We start from the raw sequence: 16,173 nt of genomic DNA on the forward strand, positions 1-16,173 counted from the left end.
CAAACATGCTTTTGAGAACCAATGTAAAGTACTCCAGTAGGATCTTCTGGATCTAAATACACTTCGTGGTTTTGTTTTAGAATTAACTTCACAGGGATTCAAAATTGGAACGAATGACTTGCCGATCTGATCTCGAGAGGCGTTTGGGCCAGATGGACGAGGAGACGTTGCACAGACTTTTTCCTCGGTTGCAATATATTATTAGCTAATCAATCCACCCACTGCTAAAATAATCAGTCAAAATTTTTGAAAATATTTTTTGGTGAATCATATCACTCGATGAATACGAAGGATGTTTAAAAAAATATGTTCTCGTAGTTATTTATATACATTAGATGGGATGAATCCAAGAGATTAAAAGGACATTTGTAAATGGTTTACAAGCCTCAAATATTTTCTGCCTTATATCAATCAATTCTTAGATTATTACAAAGAAAATAAGATCTCATTCATGAATGTTTTCACGTTATTTGTGCAATGACTGATTTGTAGATCAAGCTGATAGAAAACAAAATGAGGATGATGCACAACTTAGGGCAAATGAAATGTGTACTTATACTCACTTTTCTGTGTATCAACGTGCAGGCTGCATCCAGCACCAGAATGTAAAAACGAGTCGAAAACCAGCTTAGCACTGCTCCCATGGTCCCACATTAATGTAGACGCAAATACTCGCTGAGTCTGGACCCGTAATACTCCATGGCTGTACCTTGCCCAGGTCCTCCCTTCATTTTAGGTCCCCTGAAGTAAAACCTCCAAATTTCAAATGACCCTTTTCTTCCTTCGTCAGTAGTATTGAAGCTCTTTTGTCGGCAAAAAGAAAGCATTTCCCTCCATGTTTTTATTTTTTTGTTTTGTTTGTTTTCCCAGTGATCCTCCTACAGTGGCTTAATCCTCCCTAAAAAAAAAAAAAAAAAGGATGTACGTGGTGATCTCTGCGATAATAGGAACAGACACTAAGATGCCGTGCTATAAATACGAGGCCCGTAAAGTCAAGGAGGGCATTACGCCTCTGCCCATTGAAGAAAGCCATTCATGCAAAATGCATTCATCTAAATTCATTGGGGCCACGCATACTGTCAATCAATTGACGGCTATTGATTGAAGTAAGTCTTTTCACTTATTCATAAAGACTATCTAATGCGAGCATTATTTGGAGGTGGAAAAAAAATCTATAGTACTCTATATGGGCCGTCACTAGTAAGACAACTCAGTGCACTCGTTGCATTTTTGTACTAGTGTCCTACAGCTGAATGACATTAATTAAAGAGTAATAATACTCTACTGGGGAAATATTAAAATGTTTGATGGATGACCTAAGGACCTATGACGTCACTCCCGGCATGCTGGCATTGACGACAAACGTCATGTCACTATCCAAGCCGCTTATCCTCACAAGGGTCGCGGGAAAGCTGGAGCCTATCCCAGCTAGCTTCAGGCAAAAGGCGGACTACACCCCGAATTGGTCGCCAGTCAGTCGCAGGGTAGATATCAGCACGATCACTGAGCGGGAAACGATCCCACGCTGCCCGCACCAAAGGCAGGCGTGTGGACCACAACACCATCAGTCACTCTCAATCATGACACAGCCAGTGAAAATGTGATGTTCCCACATGTTTTTGTCACATTATATCATGCTCGGGGACACCTGTAGGACCAAATGAAAACCAAGGAGGTCGTTTGGGCAACAAAAAAGGTCATTTGTGATCATACCTGTGAATATGGCGTGTTCCGGTCCTGCACCGCAACAACGATGCGTATAACCACCTCCCGAGAGTTTACCAACGTACAAAAATGCCCAGTTTTATGCCAATCTACGAGTCTTTATTTCATTGGCCTCTGCTTGAACGGACTCTCAAGACTCCCGCTCGGTCAGCATCTCTGAAGAGTCCAGAACTGTACAGTACGTAGACCCCAAGCCAGTTTCAGCACACTCGTAACTTGGATGTGTAGGACGCGCGACAACGAAGGAACGAACGCGTTCCCAGACTCGGCTACAATGGTTCCTGCCGGTCTGCGATGGCGTTGTACTGCCCCCTGAATCCGTGTGGAGGGACTCGACGGCAGACCGCTTGGAACAGACCCGTCGGCAATGCTGTGAACTCACGATGACAACGGCTGACATTTACATGTAAAGAAATCAACCTTTACTTTTAACGTACATCTGTGTATTTTCCATCAACTTCGGGGTGGTTATAATGACATTATAAACCATTCACCAAAAAAAAAAATACTGCACAATTTGCTGTCTCACAAGTATCTGAATGGCAACAGTTTTTTTTCCCCCCATTTTTAGGGATTTTTACTGTTTTGCTGTTCCGCTGCAACCCCCTGATCCCATTCACAGGTTTAAAGATCAAATAAGCTTGACCTGGAAAGGGGAAAGTGCATTTGAGGTTCATTATGAAATTTCACCCGAAAAACCCAACATTTTGGATGTAGTCTCTGGGATGCATCCAGCATGTATTACAATGGTACAGATATCAAATGCAATGTCCGTTTGGGGGTCAATATTGGAAATATCGATTACATTAGAATACAAATCTTGTTAGAATTTTGCACATACAGAACTCGGAGGGGATCTGACCACTGACAGTTCCTCCGTCGGTTTTAAGACAGCATTTTGTGTTTTATTTTGTTGATGTTTGACCTCAAGCTTGTCCAAGCACTCCTCCATTTTTTACAAAATGGTTAGATGTGCCTTATTACATTGTTTACAACACTCGGGAAAACAATCGTCTGACAATATTTCTTTATCTTTACAGAGTGTATCGGTGCAGCGTTTTCATATCGACAGAATGTGTACATCGGACCCCTGGTGTCTCCTCATAAACTTCACGGCTCCTCAATATGGCTTCCCTCCGAGAGCAGAGAGAATCTCCTGCCTCTCGGTCGCGGTGGGCATTTCAGGTTTGACACCTTCCCTTCTCCTGTGCAACATAATATTGTGCTGCAGAAAGGAAGACAGAACAGTTATGAAATAAAATGCTGTGATATGGGTGAAGCCAGTAGATGGCAGTCTAATAACACGTTAATACAGGCACGAGACAGCAAATTTGCTTTTCCGACATTTCGTGTAAAGTACATTTTCACAATAGACAAAGACACCGGTCTGGATTGTGTTGTGGAACCTATCCCCAGGAAGTTGTGTTTTTTATTCTGAAATGCCCAAAAATGCCACAAGGTGCTACCGAAGTCCTGTCTAAGCAGGAAAGTAGTAGTGTCGAGGTAGTACTGTACTGAACTGATACGTCTCAATGAAGAGACGAGCTTAGTATGTCGGGGTGGGGCTAAGTTTAGCCTGGGTTCCGAGTGGAAGTTCCGGAAAGTCTTCGCCGCATCTGCATACTTCAGGTGCAAAAATTTCAGAATCAAATCATCTGTAGCGTAAGCCACTTATTACTTAACGGTTAAGTAAATATTTATGGTTTGTAGTGTTTTGTGTGTGACGTCGCACATGCAGGTTACCTTGGGGGTCAGAATACAGTTAAGAAAATAAGTATTTGAACACCCTGCTAAATTGTAAGTTCTCCCACTTAGTAATCATGGAGGGGTCTGAAATTTTCATTGTAGGTGCATGTCCATCTTGATATTTAATAAGAAAAATCACAATTAATGTTGAATGATTTATTTGCGTGATACAGCTGCAAATAAGTATTTGAACACCTGAAGAAAAAAAAAAACAATGTTAAGATTTGGTACAGTAGCCTTTGTTTGCAATTACAGAGGTCAAACGTTTCCTGTAGTTGTTCACCAGGTTTGCGCACACCGCAGGAGGGATTTTGGCCCACTCCTCCACACAGATCTTCTCTAGATCAGACAGGTTTCTGGGCTGTCGCTAAGAAACGCGGAGTTTCAGCTCCGTTTCAGGTTTCGATTTGGAGACTGGCTTGGCCATGCCAGAACCTTGATATGCTTCTTACGGAGCCACTCCTTGGTTTTCCTGGCTGTGTGCTTCGGGTCATTGTCATGTTGAAAGACCCAACCACAACCAATCTTCAACGCTCTGACTGAGAGAAAGAGGTTTGTTCCCCAAAATCTCACAAAACATGGCCGCGGTCATCCTCTCCTTAATACAGTTCAGTCGTCCTGTCCCATGTGCAGAAAAACACCCCCAAAGCATGATGTTGACCCCCCCGCTTCACAGTAGGGACGGTGTTCTTGGGATGGAACTCATCATTCGTCTTCCTCCAAACATGGTTTGTGGAATTCTGACCAAAAAGTTCCATTTTGGTCTCATCTGACCACAAAACTTTTTCCTTTGTATCATCCAAATGGTCATTGGCAAACTTAAAGGAACACTTTGTCAAAACTAATGGGAATGGGAGCACACATTAAAAGTTAGGAAATGAGGGATCAGTGTTTCTTTTAATGCCAGAGTTAGCTCGACATTTCACCAAGAAACATCCCTAATTGGAAAAGTGTTATCGAAATTCCTGTCGCATCGTCGTAAATAGTAAACTGGCAGTATTGTGTGCTAAAAGCCAACATAGCAAGTATAATAGGGAGTCGATGCTCTGTATTATTACTACTCCCGTCATTCTGCAAACAAAACAAAAATAACAATGTACAATGTTCAAGCGTTTAAGCCAGAACACACACAGGTGGGACTCGACGTGTTGGGAGGTGCGTGGCACTGACGACAAACAGTAACAGTCCCATTAAATGGAGAGAGGAGATTTGTTTGATGCTTTTCTGACAAGTTAGTTTAGATGTAGTGAATATGCAGCAGGCGTGGCCAAACTTTTTTACCTCAAGTTGTAATTTTCAAGCAGCCACCTTCTCGCAATCGACCGGCGGCGGGGATGGCGGGAGGGAGTTTGCACGCGCGCATCGCCGTAAATAGTCACCGGGAAGTGTTGTTTGCTTACGCGTATATATCCATCCATTTTCTTAGCCGCACAATGGTCGCAGGAGTGCTGGAGTCTATCCCAGCTGTCAACGGGCAGGATATATACGCAGAGACTCAGAGAACATGCAAACTCCACACAGAGAGGTCCGGGATTGAACAGCTGCGCCACCGTCCCGCCTCATAAAGTATGTTGTTGCTTATTATTACATGTGAATTTAGACTAACGTTAACCTTTGTTCAAACCAGCAAAATGCGACGAGGCAGTTGTATTGCGTTTAAGACAATTTAATCGCACACACATCAACACAGCAAAAACACGACAAAATAGCTGACACAAAATAGAAGTTCAAGAACAGAGTAGTTGAGCCAAAACGGCGAATAGTCACCAAGGTTGAACAAATGTTCCCAAACAAGCAAATGTTCATCCCAGCGGGTATTCCAAGTTAGCGAAAGTTAGAGCCGGTGCACACACGAAAGACAGCAGGCATCCGTGTAGTTAGTATTCCAAGCAAAGTACTTTCCCAGAGCAGCGGTGAGGTCGGAAGAAAAACCCTCATTGTCAGTCTTTCTCGTCCTTATATAGGCACTCCTCGAAACATTTCAGACTTCCGCGTGACAAAGGACCCAAGAGTATTAGAGGAAACCACGTCACATCATCAGGACTTAAAAGTATGAAAGGTAACAGTGTCACAAAGAATAGAGAATAAAAATACACACAAGCGTAACATTGTACAGTACCAGCACGAGAGGCTATAACTAAACGGCTAATAACCAGTAATGATTAGATGCGTGCAAATTTCCCCGTTGATGAACGAGCCTCAACTGTGACAGCCACAGCTTTATCCTGTCAGCTTGACCCCACGGGAGGTTCAGGAAAGAGAAATTTGCGTGCGTCTTCTCAGTTTTGTTGAACAACACGTCGGCATCTTCACTTAGCTAGAACGAATGGTGTGTAATGCTAAGCACTGGCGATGTCAGGGGCGGGGTCAACGATGTTTCTTCTGGTTTGGCAGTGAAAGCTGGCACATATCCAGATTTTGCTTGGTTTTCAATTTTTTTTTTTCAATTAATGTCCAGAATATATGTAGTAATAATAATATTAATTCACATTGTGTTGTTTTTTTTGTAATTTTGAACAAAGTCCTCCTTTAAGATGGGCTTTGACTTGTACTGGTTTAAGCAGGGGAACCTTCCGTGCCTTGCATGATTTGAAACCATGACGTCTTAGTGTATTACCAACAGTCATCTTGGAAACGGTGGTCCCAGCTCTTTTCAGGTCATTGACCAAGTCCTGGCGTGTAGTATTGGGCTCATTTTTCACCTTTCTAAGGATCATTGAGACCCCACGAGGTGATATCTTGCACGGGGCTCCTCTCCGATTGAGATTGACCGTCGATTTTAGCTTCTTCCATTTTCTAATGATTGCTCCAACAGTGGACCTTTTTTCACCAAGCTGCTTGGCAATTTCTCCGTAGCCCTTTCCAGCCGTGTGGAGTTCTACAATTTTGTCTCTGATGTCTTTAGACAGCTCTTTGGTCTTGGCCATGTTGCAAGTTTGAGTCTTTCTGATTATATGGGGTGGACAGGTGTCTTTATGCAACTTACGACCTCACATCATCTGATTCAGGATAATACATGGAGCGGAGGTGGACTTTTAAAGGCGGACTAACAGGTCTTTGAGGGTCAGAATTCTAGCTGATAGACAGGTGTTCAAATACTTATTTGCAGCTGTATCACACAAATGAATCATTGAAAAAAAAAAAAAAAAAAAAATCATACATTGCGATTTCTGGTTGCTTCTTTTTAGATGATCTCTCTCACAGTGGACATGCACCTACGATGAAAATTTCAGACCCCTCCATGATTTCTAAGAGGGAGAACTTGCAATATAGCAGGGTGTTCAAATACTTATTTTCTTCACTGTATGTTTAGAATTCTAAGGAGACATTTTGATTTAATCAAGCTTTGTTTTACTGATTAAATCATACTGTCCACTGCAAGGGAACCTAAAAAATAGCTAACTAACATCTCTATAATGTCCAGGATTTAACACATTGGTCCAGAATTACAGTTCTTTCACACTTGACCTACTGTTCCCCCAGGTTTGACCCACTCAACTTTAGTAAAAGTAAATGCATATGTACCCAATATTTCCTACAGTTCTTGTAACTCTGGAAGTAGGCTGTGCACATGTTCTTATCATAGTTGGAAGCATCCAAACATTTTTGAGAAGCGTCACTCTCCTGCAGGAAGACAACACAAAAAGAAATTCATCAAACATGGTTAAAATGTAATCTTAAAACTATTAAAAAATGTTTTACATCTGACTACACTGATTAAGGTCTTACTTCAATGCAAGGATTTATGTCTTGATTCCGGACTTTTCTGGAATTTTTGTCCATTTGCACCTGTGAAGACAAACAACAACAACAAAAAACTTTAACGCTTCTAGCAAGATTAACAATAGTGTTATTATATATTCAGGCTGTTATATACTTTTGTTGTTAATCTTTTTCACAACAAAACATATACAGGCATGTATACAATCCTTGTGAAAACATCATTCATTTTTATTTATTTTTTTTTATTTTTGTGTGTGTTCCTTTATGGAAGTAAGAAGGAAACTGTCTGACACTTCCAGTTGGTTCCAAAATGACCGCCGGGCTGTAGTGGAATAATGGCATTTTAATATGGTAAATTTATTTGATACTTGTATAAATAAAGGCGCTAGCTTGGTCACATGACCAAATAAACTCAGTCAAGGTACCACTTTATCTGGTTTATTTCCATTGTAGAGAGTAAAACTAAAAAGTCGTCCGTCAGGATGGGGGAAAAAAAAATTATATATTAAATATTGTTAACAATTGATAACTGAGAAATCGACAGAGCAGCACAGTTGCCAGTAACGTAAATAAAATGCATTTTATTTGAGTCTGGAGATGATTTGACCTCTACGTCCACGTGTAATATTGTTTAGTAGATGCTGCAAAACAGCAGGAAGAACGCAATTCTTTCAACTTACCTCACCCGTAAAGAGTCAGGGGAAGGAGCGCCGTAATGAAGTAAATATTTAACGAATTATGTCGCGGAATCCATAGTTTAGCGTTATCTTCCTGCTAACGGAACGTCTGCGTGTAGCAGGAAGAACAACAACGAGGTAGCACACGATTGACAGTCGCGTCAGCCAATAGCATCCGTTTAACTGCGGTCCAACTCGATTGACAGTCGCGTCAGCCAATAGAATTCCGTAAATGTCGTCCTGACGGAGTGGCAACCTAACCACCCTATGGGTTACTTGACAGGCGTGTACGTTCTCTTAACTTATACTTCAGTGGGAATCTGCGCGAAACGCTTGACAACGTATATTAAAAGTTTTTAAAACGTGTTTCGCCAAAAGGCCTCAGTAAGTGACCCCAGCGCGAATGCGGCAGCGTCTTATTCGATATGGTGTAACCTCAAATGGGCGTGACTTGGTTCCAAGTGCGGTTGCATTGCAGCGCACATACAATGGCTGCTCGAAAGATAGGAAAGCAAACAAATTTCAGGCCCGCCGCGTCTAGCAAAAATATGAGAAAAAAATTATTAAAAATTCGGAAAATAGTTCAAAGTCAAGAAAAACACAGCAAAGGGGATGCTGAAGCGCCCAGGGTAAGTTTCATGTCAATTAAGCATACCGTTACTCATTTCTTGAATTAAAATATCGGGGTTATTCAAATTATGAGAGACGGGTGAGCTCGGGAAAAAAGTTTGTGTTAATCTCTGCCCAGTTTGTGACCACAGACAAGAACCCGGCACGGCTTCGGTAAAACACCTTTTAACAAATTAGGTCCAAGACAGTGTTACCGCGCACCTCTGTCAACTCTAATGTCTATAGTAAAAAATATATATATAATAATAATAATTTTAAAAAATTGAGCGCAGTGGTTATGGAGCTGATGAAAGTTGATCGCAGTCCGCTGACGGCATTCGGCGTCCATGGGTAATAATAATAAATGAGCCGTTCGTTTTCCGAAACAACAACTATAAAGTCTTATTTTCTGCTGTTTCCTGGTGGCTGCGGTGAATAGTGTCCACTCTTCGGCTTGGGCTGAGCTTGTCAATCGATCACCATCGATGCAAACCATCTGTCGGCCGCTTTCACAAACGTCTTCATCGGCTCGGTGTCATTTTTTTCCGCCGCAATCACAATATTGACAAACAACTCGGGCAAAGTGACGCGAGTGGAAGGCCAGCCGAGATAAAGACGCGGCGATTGATCATAAATCGCAAATGGAGGCACTATATGGAGATGTTTTTGGCAAGCAAATGAGGTTTTCGGGACTTGTCTGCGCGACATGTGTCCCTGTTTGTCGCTGACAGCATTGAAACGAAATTCAATTTGTGGCGATTCTTTTTTTATTTGTATTTATTTTTATTTTTGTAGGGGGGTCGTTTTGCAAATGACAGCAAACGCAAGTTGACTTCTGCAAGCTCCTTAAAAGTTTCCAAGCAAGTCCTTTGCACGTGGGTTGCCTTATATCATTGCTTTCATCTTAAATATTTATTATTTTACATTATTTACTGCCGTGAGGAGGCTTTTTTGTCGTCTATTTGCGAGTAGCACGACTGGAATTGCTGAAAGTTCTCAAGTTTTCCACTGCTGGTTCCCCTTTCTACCTTAATTAAACATAATTCGACAACAAAGTACCACACCAGTGAGTCTCACACCTTTAAAACAAAAAATAATAACCAGCTATCCAATTATCACCTTCACGACCAACGTTAAAATGCAGCAGTGTAATTAAAACAAATTAACAATTCATTTAAAATGTACCGCATTAAAAAAAAAAAAAGCTACATAAGAATTGTACCTATACATGTTTGGAAAGAAACTTTTAAAAGACACAACGCAAATGAATTGGACTTTAAAGTGAAATACAACTGAACCGTACTTGGAGAGCGGTTCTGTGGCATGCCACAAGAGGGAGCCGGCGCACCAACACTTTTGAGAATCACTCGCGATTTACTTTACATGTGGGTGTCACGGTTTTCACAGTAAAGCGGGGATTTCGTCCACACCCTCCCGCGATTGGTGAAAATCCACAAGATACACAGACCATTTTTTAAAAATAGTTTCCTGCAGCATGTTTTAATTTGTCAAAACACTTTTCGCGAGCACTCTTTAGTGGTTGTTCTCGCTTTTTCACTGCGAAGAAAAGGGAGACTCGTGTTACATCACTCGGAGGGAGGGGGGGGGAGAATTCTCTCGCTCGCTTTTCTCCTTTATGAGGCAAAGGACGCTTGTTTCAAGACGTTTATTTGTCTCTCCCGGTTGAAGTCGAAGATCAAAATGTTTAAACGAACCGAAATTACAATGAAATTGGACAAAGATATCTTTGCACATTTGGAATCGTTTAAAAACTGCTTTTCCGTTCTTCTCATATGAAAGTGGAAATGATTTCTTTGTATTAGTCATATAAGTTTTAAAAAAATGCATGTATATTTTTTTTCGATTAGTGAGTTTTGTAAATTCAATGAATGTGATGATGCTTACCTCTTGAACAAAAAAGATGAGTAAATATAAGAAATGGACCACAAAGAAGTTTAAGTAGTCACGGTACTTCTTTCATCATGTTAATATGGTTATAAAAAATGAATTAATTCAAAAGTTGCTTCAGTGGCCATTGTTTAATTGCTTGCTCAAGCTTCACTCGCTTTCAAAATTTTCAAAACTACATTAAGATTGTTATGATTTGACAGATCTGTCATGCTCCTCTCTTCGGTAAAATAATTATAAATAACAGATGGATGAGCCCGCAGTTTATATGATTTAGGGGAAATGTTGCCGTGAATGTAAAATAACATTTTGCAATTTTTTTTTTCCAAGCAGATGTTTCATTGTCATTTCCCGCATTGAACTCAAAACCCTTTTTTTTTTCTTTACAAAACAAGGTAATATTTGTCATAAAACATTTCGCTATTAAGCATTGTGTGTTTAGTTGTTTGATATAAGTTTCGTTTATTACAATATTGCGAGATAAACTCAATTCATAATAAATTCCATCGAACTATCCTCGCCCAATCCAATTGAAAGTGGAATTTTAAATTCTTCAATATGAAAAAAAAACATTTACAATAGAAACGTGCTGTCTATTGTGCATTGCTACAACAGGATGTATTTTTCTGATATGTATATTCGATTAAACATAACTTTATTGTCATTCCTGGGAAATGTTGATGAGCAAATGCAAATATTCAGTCAATATTTCAAATGTTTTCAACAATTTTAGGAGTTAATGCAGCGAGCAACTATCGTTTAAAAATGCGATACATAAGTATAAAGCGTTAAAGACAAACTATTATTAATAGGAAATATATAAGCCAGCCAGAGGTGTATTAAACAAATAAATAAAAGCACTGAAAATAACAATGTCGACACCGACTGAAAATGTTAAATTTTTAATACATTATTAGCTTTATTTTTTGCTGTATCTTTTTTGGTGTGGTATTATTTGCATCAATATTAATTAGACATTGCATTCTTTGTAATTACTAGTTTTAATATAAAGTCACTGCTGGTGTAGTGGTACACACCTGCCTTTGGTACGGGTGGCGCGGGATCGATTCCCGCTCAGCGACGGTGTCGATATCTCCCCTGCGACTGACTGGCGACCAGTTCAGGGTGTCGTCTGGTTTTCGCCTGCTAGCTGGGATAGGCTCCAGCTTTCATGTGACCCTTGTGAGGATAAGCGGCTTGGATAATGGATGGATAGTTTTGATATAATTACTGTGGAAGTAAGGTGGATGTTTGGCTATCCCCCGACCGCACGTTCAAACGAGTAAAAACAACAACAACAACAAGCGTTCTCATGTCATTTAATTTCTTGTCTGTCTCAGGTTTATAAATCCGGACCATGTTGAGGACCCCAAAACTGGATAAGGTACCCACATCAGCACAATTTGGGAAGTGCGCCCCTATCCATGTAACCGGTGTGTCCTCAGGTGCCATGGCCACAGGAACCCAGGGCCACCTTGACCAAGGTGCGGAGAACGCAAAGCTCGCGCCACCCATGGGGAGGCGCAGAAGAGCCGAGGGAAAGCCGAAAAGGAATTTCCCTTGCCAGGACTGCCAGAAAGCTTTCAACAGTCTGGAGAAGCTGAAGGTGCATTCTTACTCTCACACCGGCGAGAGACCCTACTGCTGCTCCCAGGCTGGCTGCACCAAGGCTTTTGTCTCCAAGTACAAGTTGCTAAGGTACAGATTAAAAAAAGGTCCATTTGCTAACGATCCTTCATGTCGTGATTTCCTTAAAACGTCACGGTCACAAGTGCTCACAGACGGTGTCTCTTTCCCAAGGCATATGGCGACCCACTCGCCCGAAAAAACCCACAAGTGTTCATACTGTGAAAAAATGTTTCACCGCAAGGATCACTTAAAGAACCACCTGCACATCCACGACCCGTATAAGGAGGCGTTTGCCTGTCAGGAGTGCGGGAAGAGCTACAACACCAAGCTGGGTTTCAAGCGCCACCTTGCCCTCCACGCTGCCAATAGCGGAGATCTCACCTGCCAAGTGTGCCTGCAGCCATTCCCGAGTACCGGAGTGCTTCTGGAACATCTCAAAAGTCATGCGGGCAAGTCCTCGGGTGGGGCCAAAGAGAAAAAGCATCACTGCGAGCACTGCGAGCGGCAGTTTTATACCCGTAAAGACGTCCGGCGTCACATGGTGGTCCACACGGGACGTAAGGACTTCCTGTGCCAATACTGCGCTCAGCGGTTCGGGAGGAAGGACCACCTGACGCGTCATGTTAAGAAGAGTCACCCTCAGGAACTGCTGAGGGTGAAAACTGAGCCCGCTGATTCGCTGGAGCCTATTGTCTATGACCTGGTATCCGGGGGCGTGAAGGGAGAACTCCCGGACACGCTGACGACAATGCAGCACCAGCACAACTTTTATACCGGCCCCATCCTGGACTCGGAGCCTTTCCCCAACGCTGCGCACCTGCTCTCTTTAAAATACCCGTTGGGCTCCAACATTACCTCATGTACTGTCTCCTCACAGGAACGGGAGCAGAATCTAAAGGGAGAACTGGAGAGCTATCTACTGGAGCTACAGAGCGCCATGCCCTCCTCGTCCTCTGCGGCACCAGATCCGCAACTCCCTATCTGCAAACTTGAGACGGGCAATCGCGCGGACATGCTGGAAGAATCAAGCGAGGAAAGGTCCTTGTCCAAAATCGCCACATCGGTGGCAACAGCTGCTTTGGCAAGCGACTCCCTCGCCTCGTCCTCCTCCCTGATGGACTTCTCGCAGTTTTTCAACTTCTTGCCGCTGCACGGCCCCCTCTACAACCACGCAGGGGCCGGCGAGGGGCAGCACACACTGACCGAAGAGAACGTACATCTCCACCTGCCCCCCGAGCCCTCCGGAGGCCCCGAAGCTACGCAGAGTCCACTTGAAAGCCAAGCCTCCTTTATTTGCAACTTGAGCACACCCACCACGTTGCCACGCTTCCATCAGGCTTTTCAGTGATCCGGCGAGGTTTGAGCACGACACACACACACACACACACACACCGCATACTCTCACGTACCGAGCAGTACGACCATCGCGGCGGACACTTTGCAGACGCACCGGCAATCTGGGAAAATCCGCGGCGTAGGGAGACCATCTAGTTTTGCCACTCCCGTTTGCTTTAAACACATTCAAACTCATTTAGATGCATTTACATTTTTTAAAAAACACAGTATTCTACATCTTCTAAGTGCCTGTTCTCACTCTCTTGCCGTCAAAAAATGGGACGCTATCGTATAACGTGACTTTCATGACTCGCTCTGTCTCCAACCTGGAGGCAAAGCGTACTTGCTTCAAGCTGTTTCTTTGTCGCTCTCAGTTGAAGTGTACTGTAAAACCGATTACGATTCCCACGTAGTTTCCAATATTTCTGGCTCCAGGAGACGCATCCCCGGACTATCTTTTGGAGAACACGCCCGACTCCTTCAAAGAAGTACGTGACTCCAGTGTGGCCGCGTTGATATTTTCCCTCCGAAACCGAACCCAACCCTAATCCTGATCTTCACACATCCTGAACCGCCTTAACCCATTCATGGGCAGGGTGGCAATTTTTTGCCTTATTGCGATAAAAGTCTCCGAGCAGGCTACAATCAAATAAATAACACTTCTTTTTCGTTTATGGTTAAGTTATATGATACCTCCAAAAATGGGACGCTGCCCGCGAGAGGGTACTTGGGTTTTCTTAGTAGATCGTCCCAAAAACCAGAATCAGAATCAGATTAAAACACTTCAATATTTTCATATACCGAAGGATATAATGCGTGAAAATCATGATGTCCCCAAAATGGGACGCTACCCACGAATGGGTTTTTTTTTTTTAACCCAAAACCTAACCACAAGAAAAAAACGTTTTGGGTTTTTGTTTCATCATTTTGTTTTTGGTCATCTCGCTCCATCCATCAGTCCGCCCTTTGCGTCGCGTCATATTACAGCAGAGCGTGTCCCGCCTGGAAACTATGTGGGAATGCTAATGCTGATGCTAATGCTAGACTGAAACATGAAACAAAAAGCACCCCTCGTCATGCCGTGGGAAAACGCTGCGACTACACGGTGAGCTAGCCGGATATATTTTTGTTATTCGAGCACGTGTAGCGGACACACCCAAACTCTAAAACTTTTAAAACAGCCTGCACTTTAACCCGCGCAGCAGCAGCACACGTAAACAGCGTGTAACATTACTCGTGGATATTTTTTCCATTCTTCTCTGTGGAAACTACCACTATTGCAGGAGTTTAGTTGGGGACCTTCTCTGCCTCCTCTTGTTATTGCGGTTGTTTATCTCTTTTTCTGTTTTTACTGCGTCTCTTCAGGCAAACCTCAATGCTACTTCCTGCCTGGCACGCTGCAGCGATACTGAAGGCACGCGGCTGTCATCTCGCATTAGAGCGTTAGCATTTCGTTAGCAGGGTGTTGCTATCACATGGTTTGGTCGACCGTTCGCTAGTTTCATAAAAAAAAAAATAAAAAATTCTGAAACTCTCTTTTGAGTTGGGTCAATTTAACGGTAAAACTTCGACTGATTGCTTCACGGCAAAACAACTTGAAGCAAGCGATAAAAAAAAAACTGATTATGATCAGTAAAAAAAATAAACAATCTGTGATGCGGCGGCGTTGCAAGAGATAAACTGCGATTCAGCTGTGGACACAAAGCATATAATTCGGTAAACAAATCACGATTTGGAGCTGGGAATTATCGTGAGTCCGTAAGCATTTTAATAATATGTTGACAAATTATTCCCACGAGCAAGCATTGCTAGTAATTTACTTTTTTTTTTTTTTTTTTTGCAAGAATGTGAGTACGAGGTTTCGGGGTTTCACCGCTGGTTTTGTTTTCACTCAGTTGGAGCACTGTCATTATTTTTCCACCATCGTTAGCAAAGCCTTGTGTCAAGAGTGCAATAATGTTTCGCTGAAATTAATTAACATAAATGTCTGTCGTTAATTCAATCCAGCAGCATGAGCGTCAGTCTCACACACAGCTATGTAAACAAAAAACAACTACAGTACTATCACATTCTGATTTTACCATTTTGCCTTTTTGGGATGTGAATATTTTTCAAAAAAAAAAAAATACATACATGAGTAATTGCTAAGTTTTATTCTTTAATCTCTCACTTGGGCGTTCTTTGTACACCTTTTTTTCGCTTCCTTGCTTGCTTTTGCGTTCAACTTAATTTGTAGAAGGTTTCTTAATAACCAGGCTGTAATGTTGACATTGATAAAATTTCAAAATCGTGGACAAAAAAAAAAAAAATCAGCTGCTGAGAATTTTACTTGATCAAGATCATCCATTCCTGCAATTCTGCTTTCAGCAATAGATTTTTTAATATAATCCAAACTTCTCGTGGAAGCTAAAAGGCTGCCGAATCTCGAGAATATTCTCTGACTAAAGACAGAAAGGGAAAAAAATGGGAGGAGTATTTTAAAAGGCTTTCAAATAAATAATCAACAACGCATTTCAAATGATTAAGGACGAGGTACTAAGAACTACTGAATAATTAGTATTATTGTTAGTTATACATTTAAATTTCCTTTTTTTTTTTTTTTACTTTGGCAGTTGAAAAAGTACTCAAATGTGTTTGAGAGGCGACGTTAAGCTTGTTGAATTGTCCACGAAACCAAAGAAAGTCAAACACGACAGCGGTAGAACTGGCCACAAACATTACTGGAGCGTGTAAAATGTTTACGTCTCACCTCAGCCACCGAGTTACTCTTCCCCGGAAAGACTGGAATTGATATTCAAACAGTCATCCATCCCTTTTCTTA

At 42.0% G+C, this 16,173-nt stretch overlaps 2 protein-coding genes across 5 annotated transcripts; one reads left to right on the forward strand and one right to left on the reverse strand.

The window, feature by feature from the left end:
• Positions 1-2,376: 2,376 nt before the first annotated feature.
• On the reverse strand, positions 2,377-8,031 carry chchd7 (coiled-coil-helix-coiled-coil-helix domain containing 7). The gene is made up of 4 exons (XM_061805614.1): positions 7,875-8,031; positions 7,201-7,260; positions 6,997-7,095; positions 2,377-2,950 (listed from the first exon to the last, which is right to left on the reverse strand). The coding sequence occupies exons 2-4, from the start codon at positions 7,252-7,254 to the stop codon at positions 2,846-2,848; spliced, it is 258 nt and encodes an 85-aa protein (XP_061661598.1). The 5' UTR covers positions 7,255-7,260; positions 7,875-8,031; the 3' UTR covers positions 2,377-2,845.
• Positions 8,032-8,368: 337 nt separating this feature from the next.
• Positions 8,369-15,953, forward strand: plag1 (pleiomorphic adenoma gene 1). Of its 4 annotated transcripts, XM_061805611.1 has the most exons (4): positions 8,376-8,500; positions 9,276-9,355; positions 11,729-11,772; positions 11,834-15,953. In XM_061805611.1, the coding sequence occupies exon 4, from the start codon at positions 11,839-11,841 to the stop codon at positions 13,363-13,365; it is 1,527 nt and encodes a 508-aa protein (XP_061661595.1). In that variant the 5' UTR covers positions 8,376-8,500; positions 9,276-9,355; positions 11,729-11,772; positions 11,834-11,838; the 3' UTR covers positions 13,366-15,953. The 4 variants fall into 4 exon arrangements, with proteins under 4 accessions (XP_061661597.1, XP_061661594.1, XP_061661595.1 ...); XM_061805613.1 differs by lacking the exon at positions 9,276-9,355 and having other exon boundaries at positions 8,369-8,500; positions 11,729-12,086; positions 12,189-15,953; XM_061805610.1 differs by lacking the exon at positions 9,276-9,355 and having other exon boundaries at positions 8,369-8,500; positions 11,729-15,953.
• Positions 15,954-16,173: the final 220 nt, after the last annotated feature.

The sequence above is a fragment of the Syngnathoides biaculeatus genome, chromosome 19, assembly GCF_019802595.1.
Source record: "Syngnathoides biaculeatus isolate LvHL_M chromosome 19, ASM1980259v1, whole genome shotgun sequence".
Classification (NCBI taxonomy): Eukaryota; Metazoa; Chordata; class Actinopteri; order Syngnathiformes; family Syngnathidae; genus Syngnathoides; species Syngnathoides biaculeatus.

What these genes read in the sequence shown, in the direction of transcription:
- plag1 (XM_061805610.1), top strand. Translation starts at nt 11,746, where the DNA reads ATGTTGAGGACCCCAAAACTGGATAAGGTACCCACATCAGCACAATTT.
- chchd7 (XM_061805614.1), bottom strand. Translation starts at nt 7,254, where the DNA reads ATGGACAAAAATTCCAGAAAAGTCCGGAATCAAGACATAAATCCTTGC. An exon ending in ACATAAATCCTTGCATTGAA is followed by an intron (nt 7,096 to 7,200) that starts GTAAGACCTTAA and finishes GTCTTCCTGCAG; the next exon opens with GAGAGTGACGCTTCTCAAAA. An exon ending in AGAACTGTAGGAAATATTGG is followed by an intron (nt 2,951 to 6,996) that starts GTACATATGCAT and finishes TCCTTTCTGCAG; the next exon opens with CACAATATTATGTTGCACAG.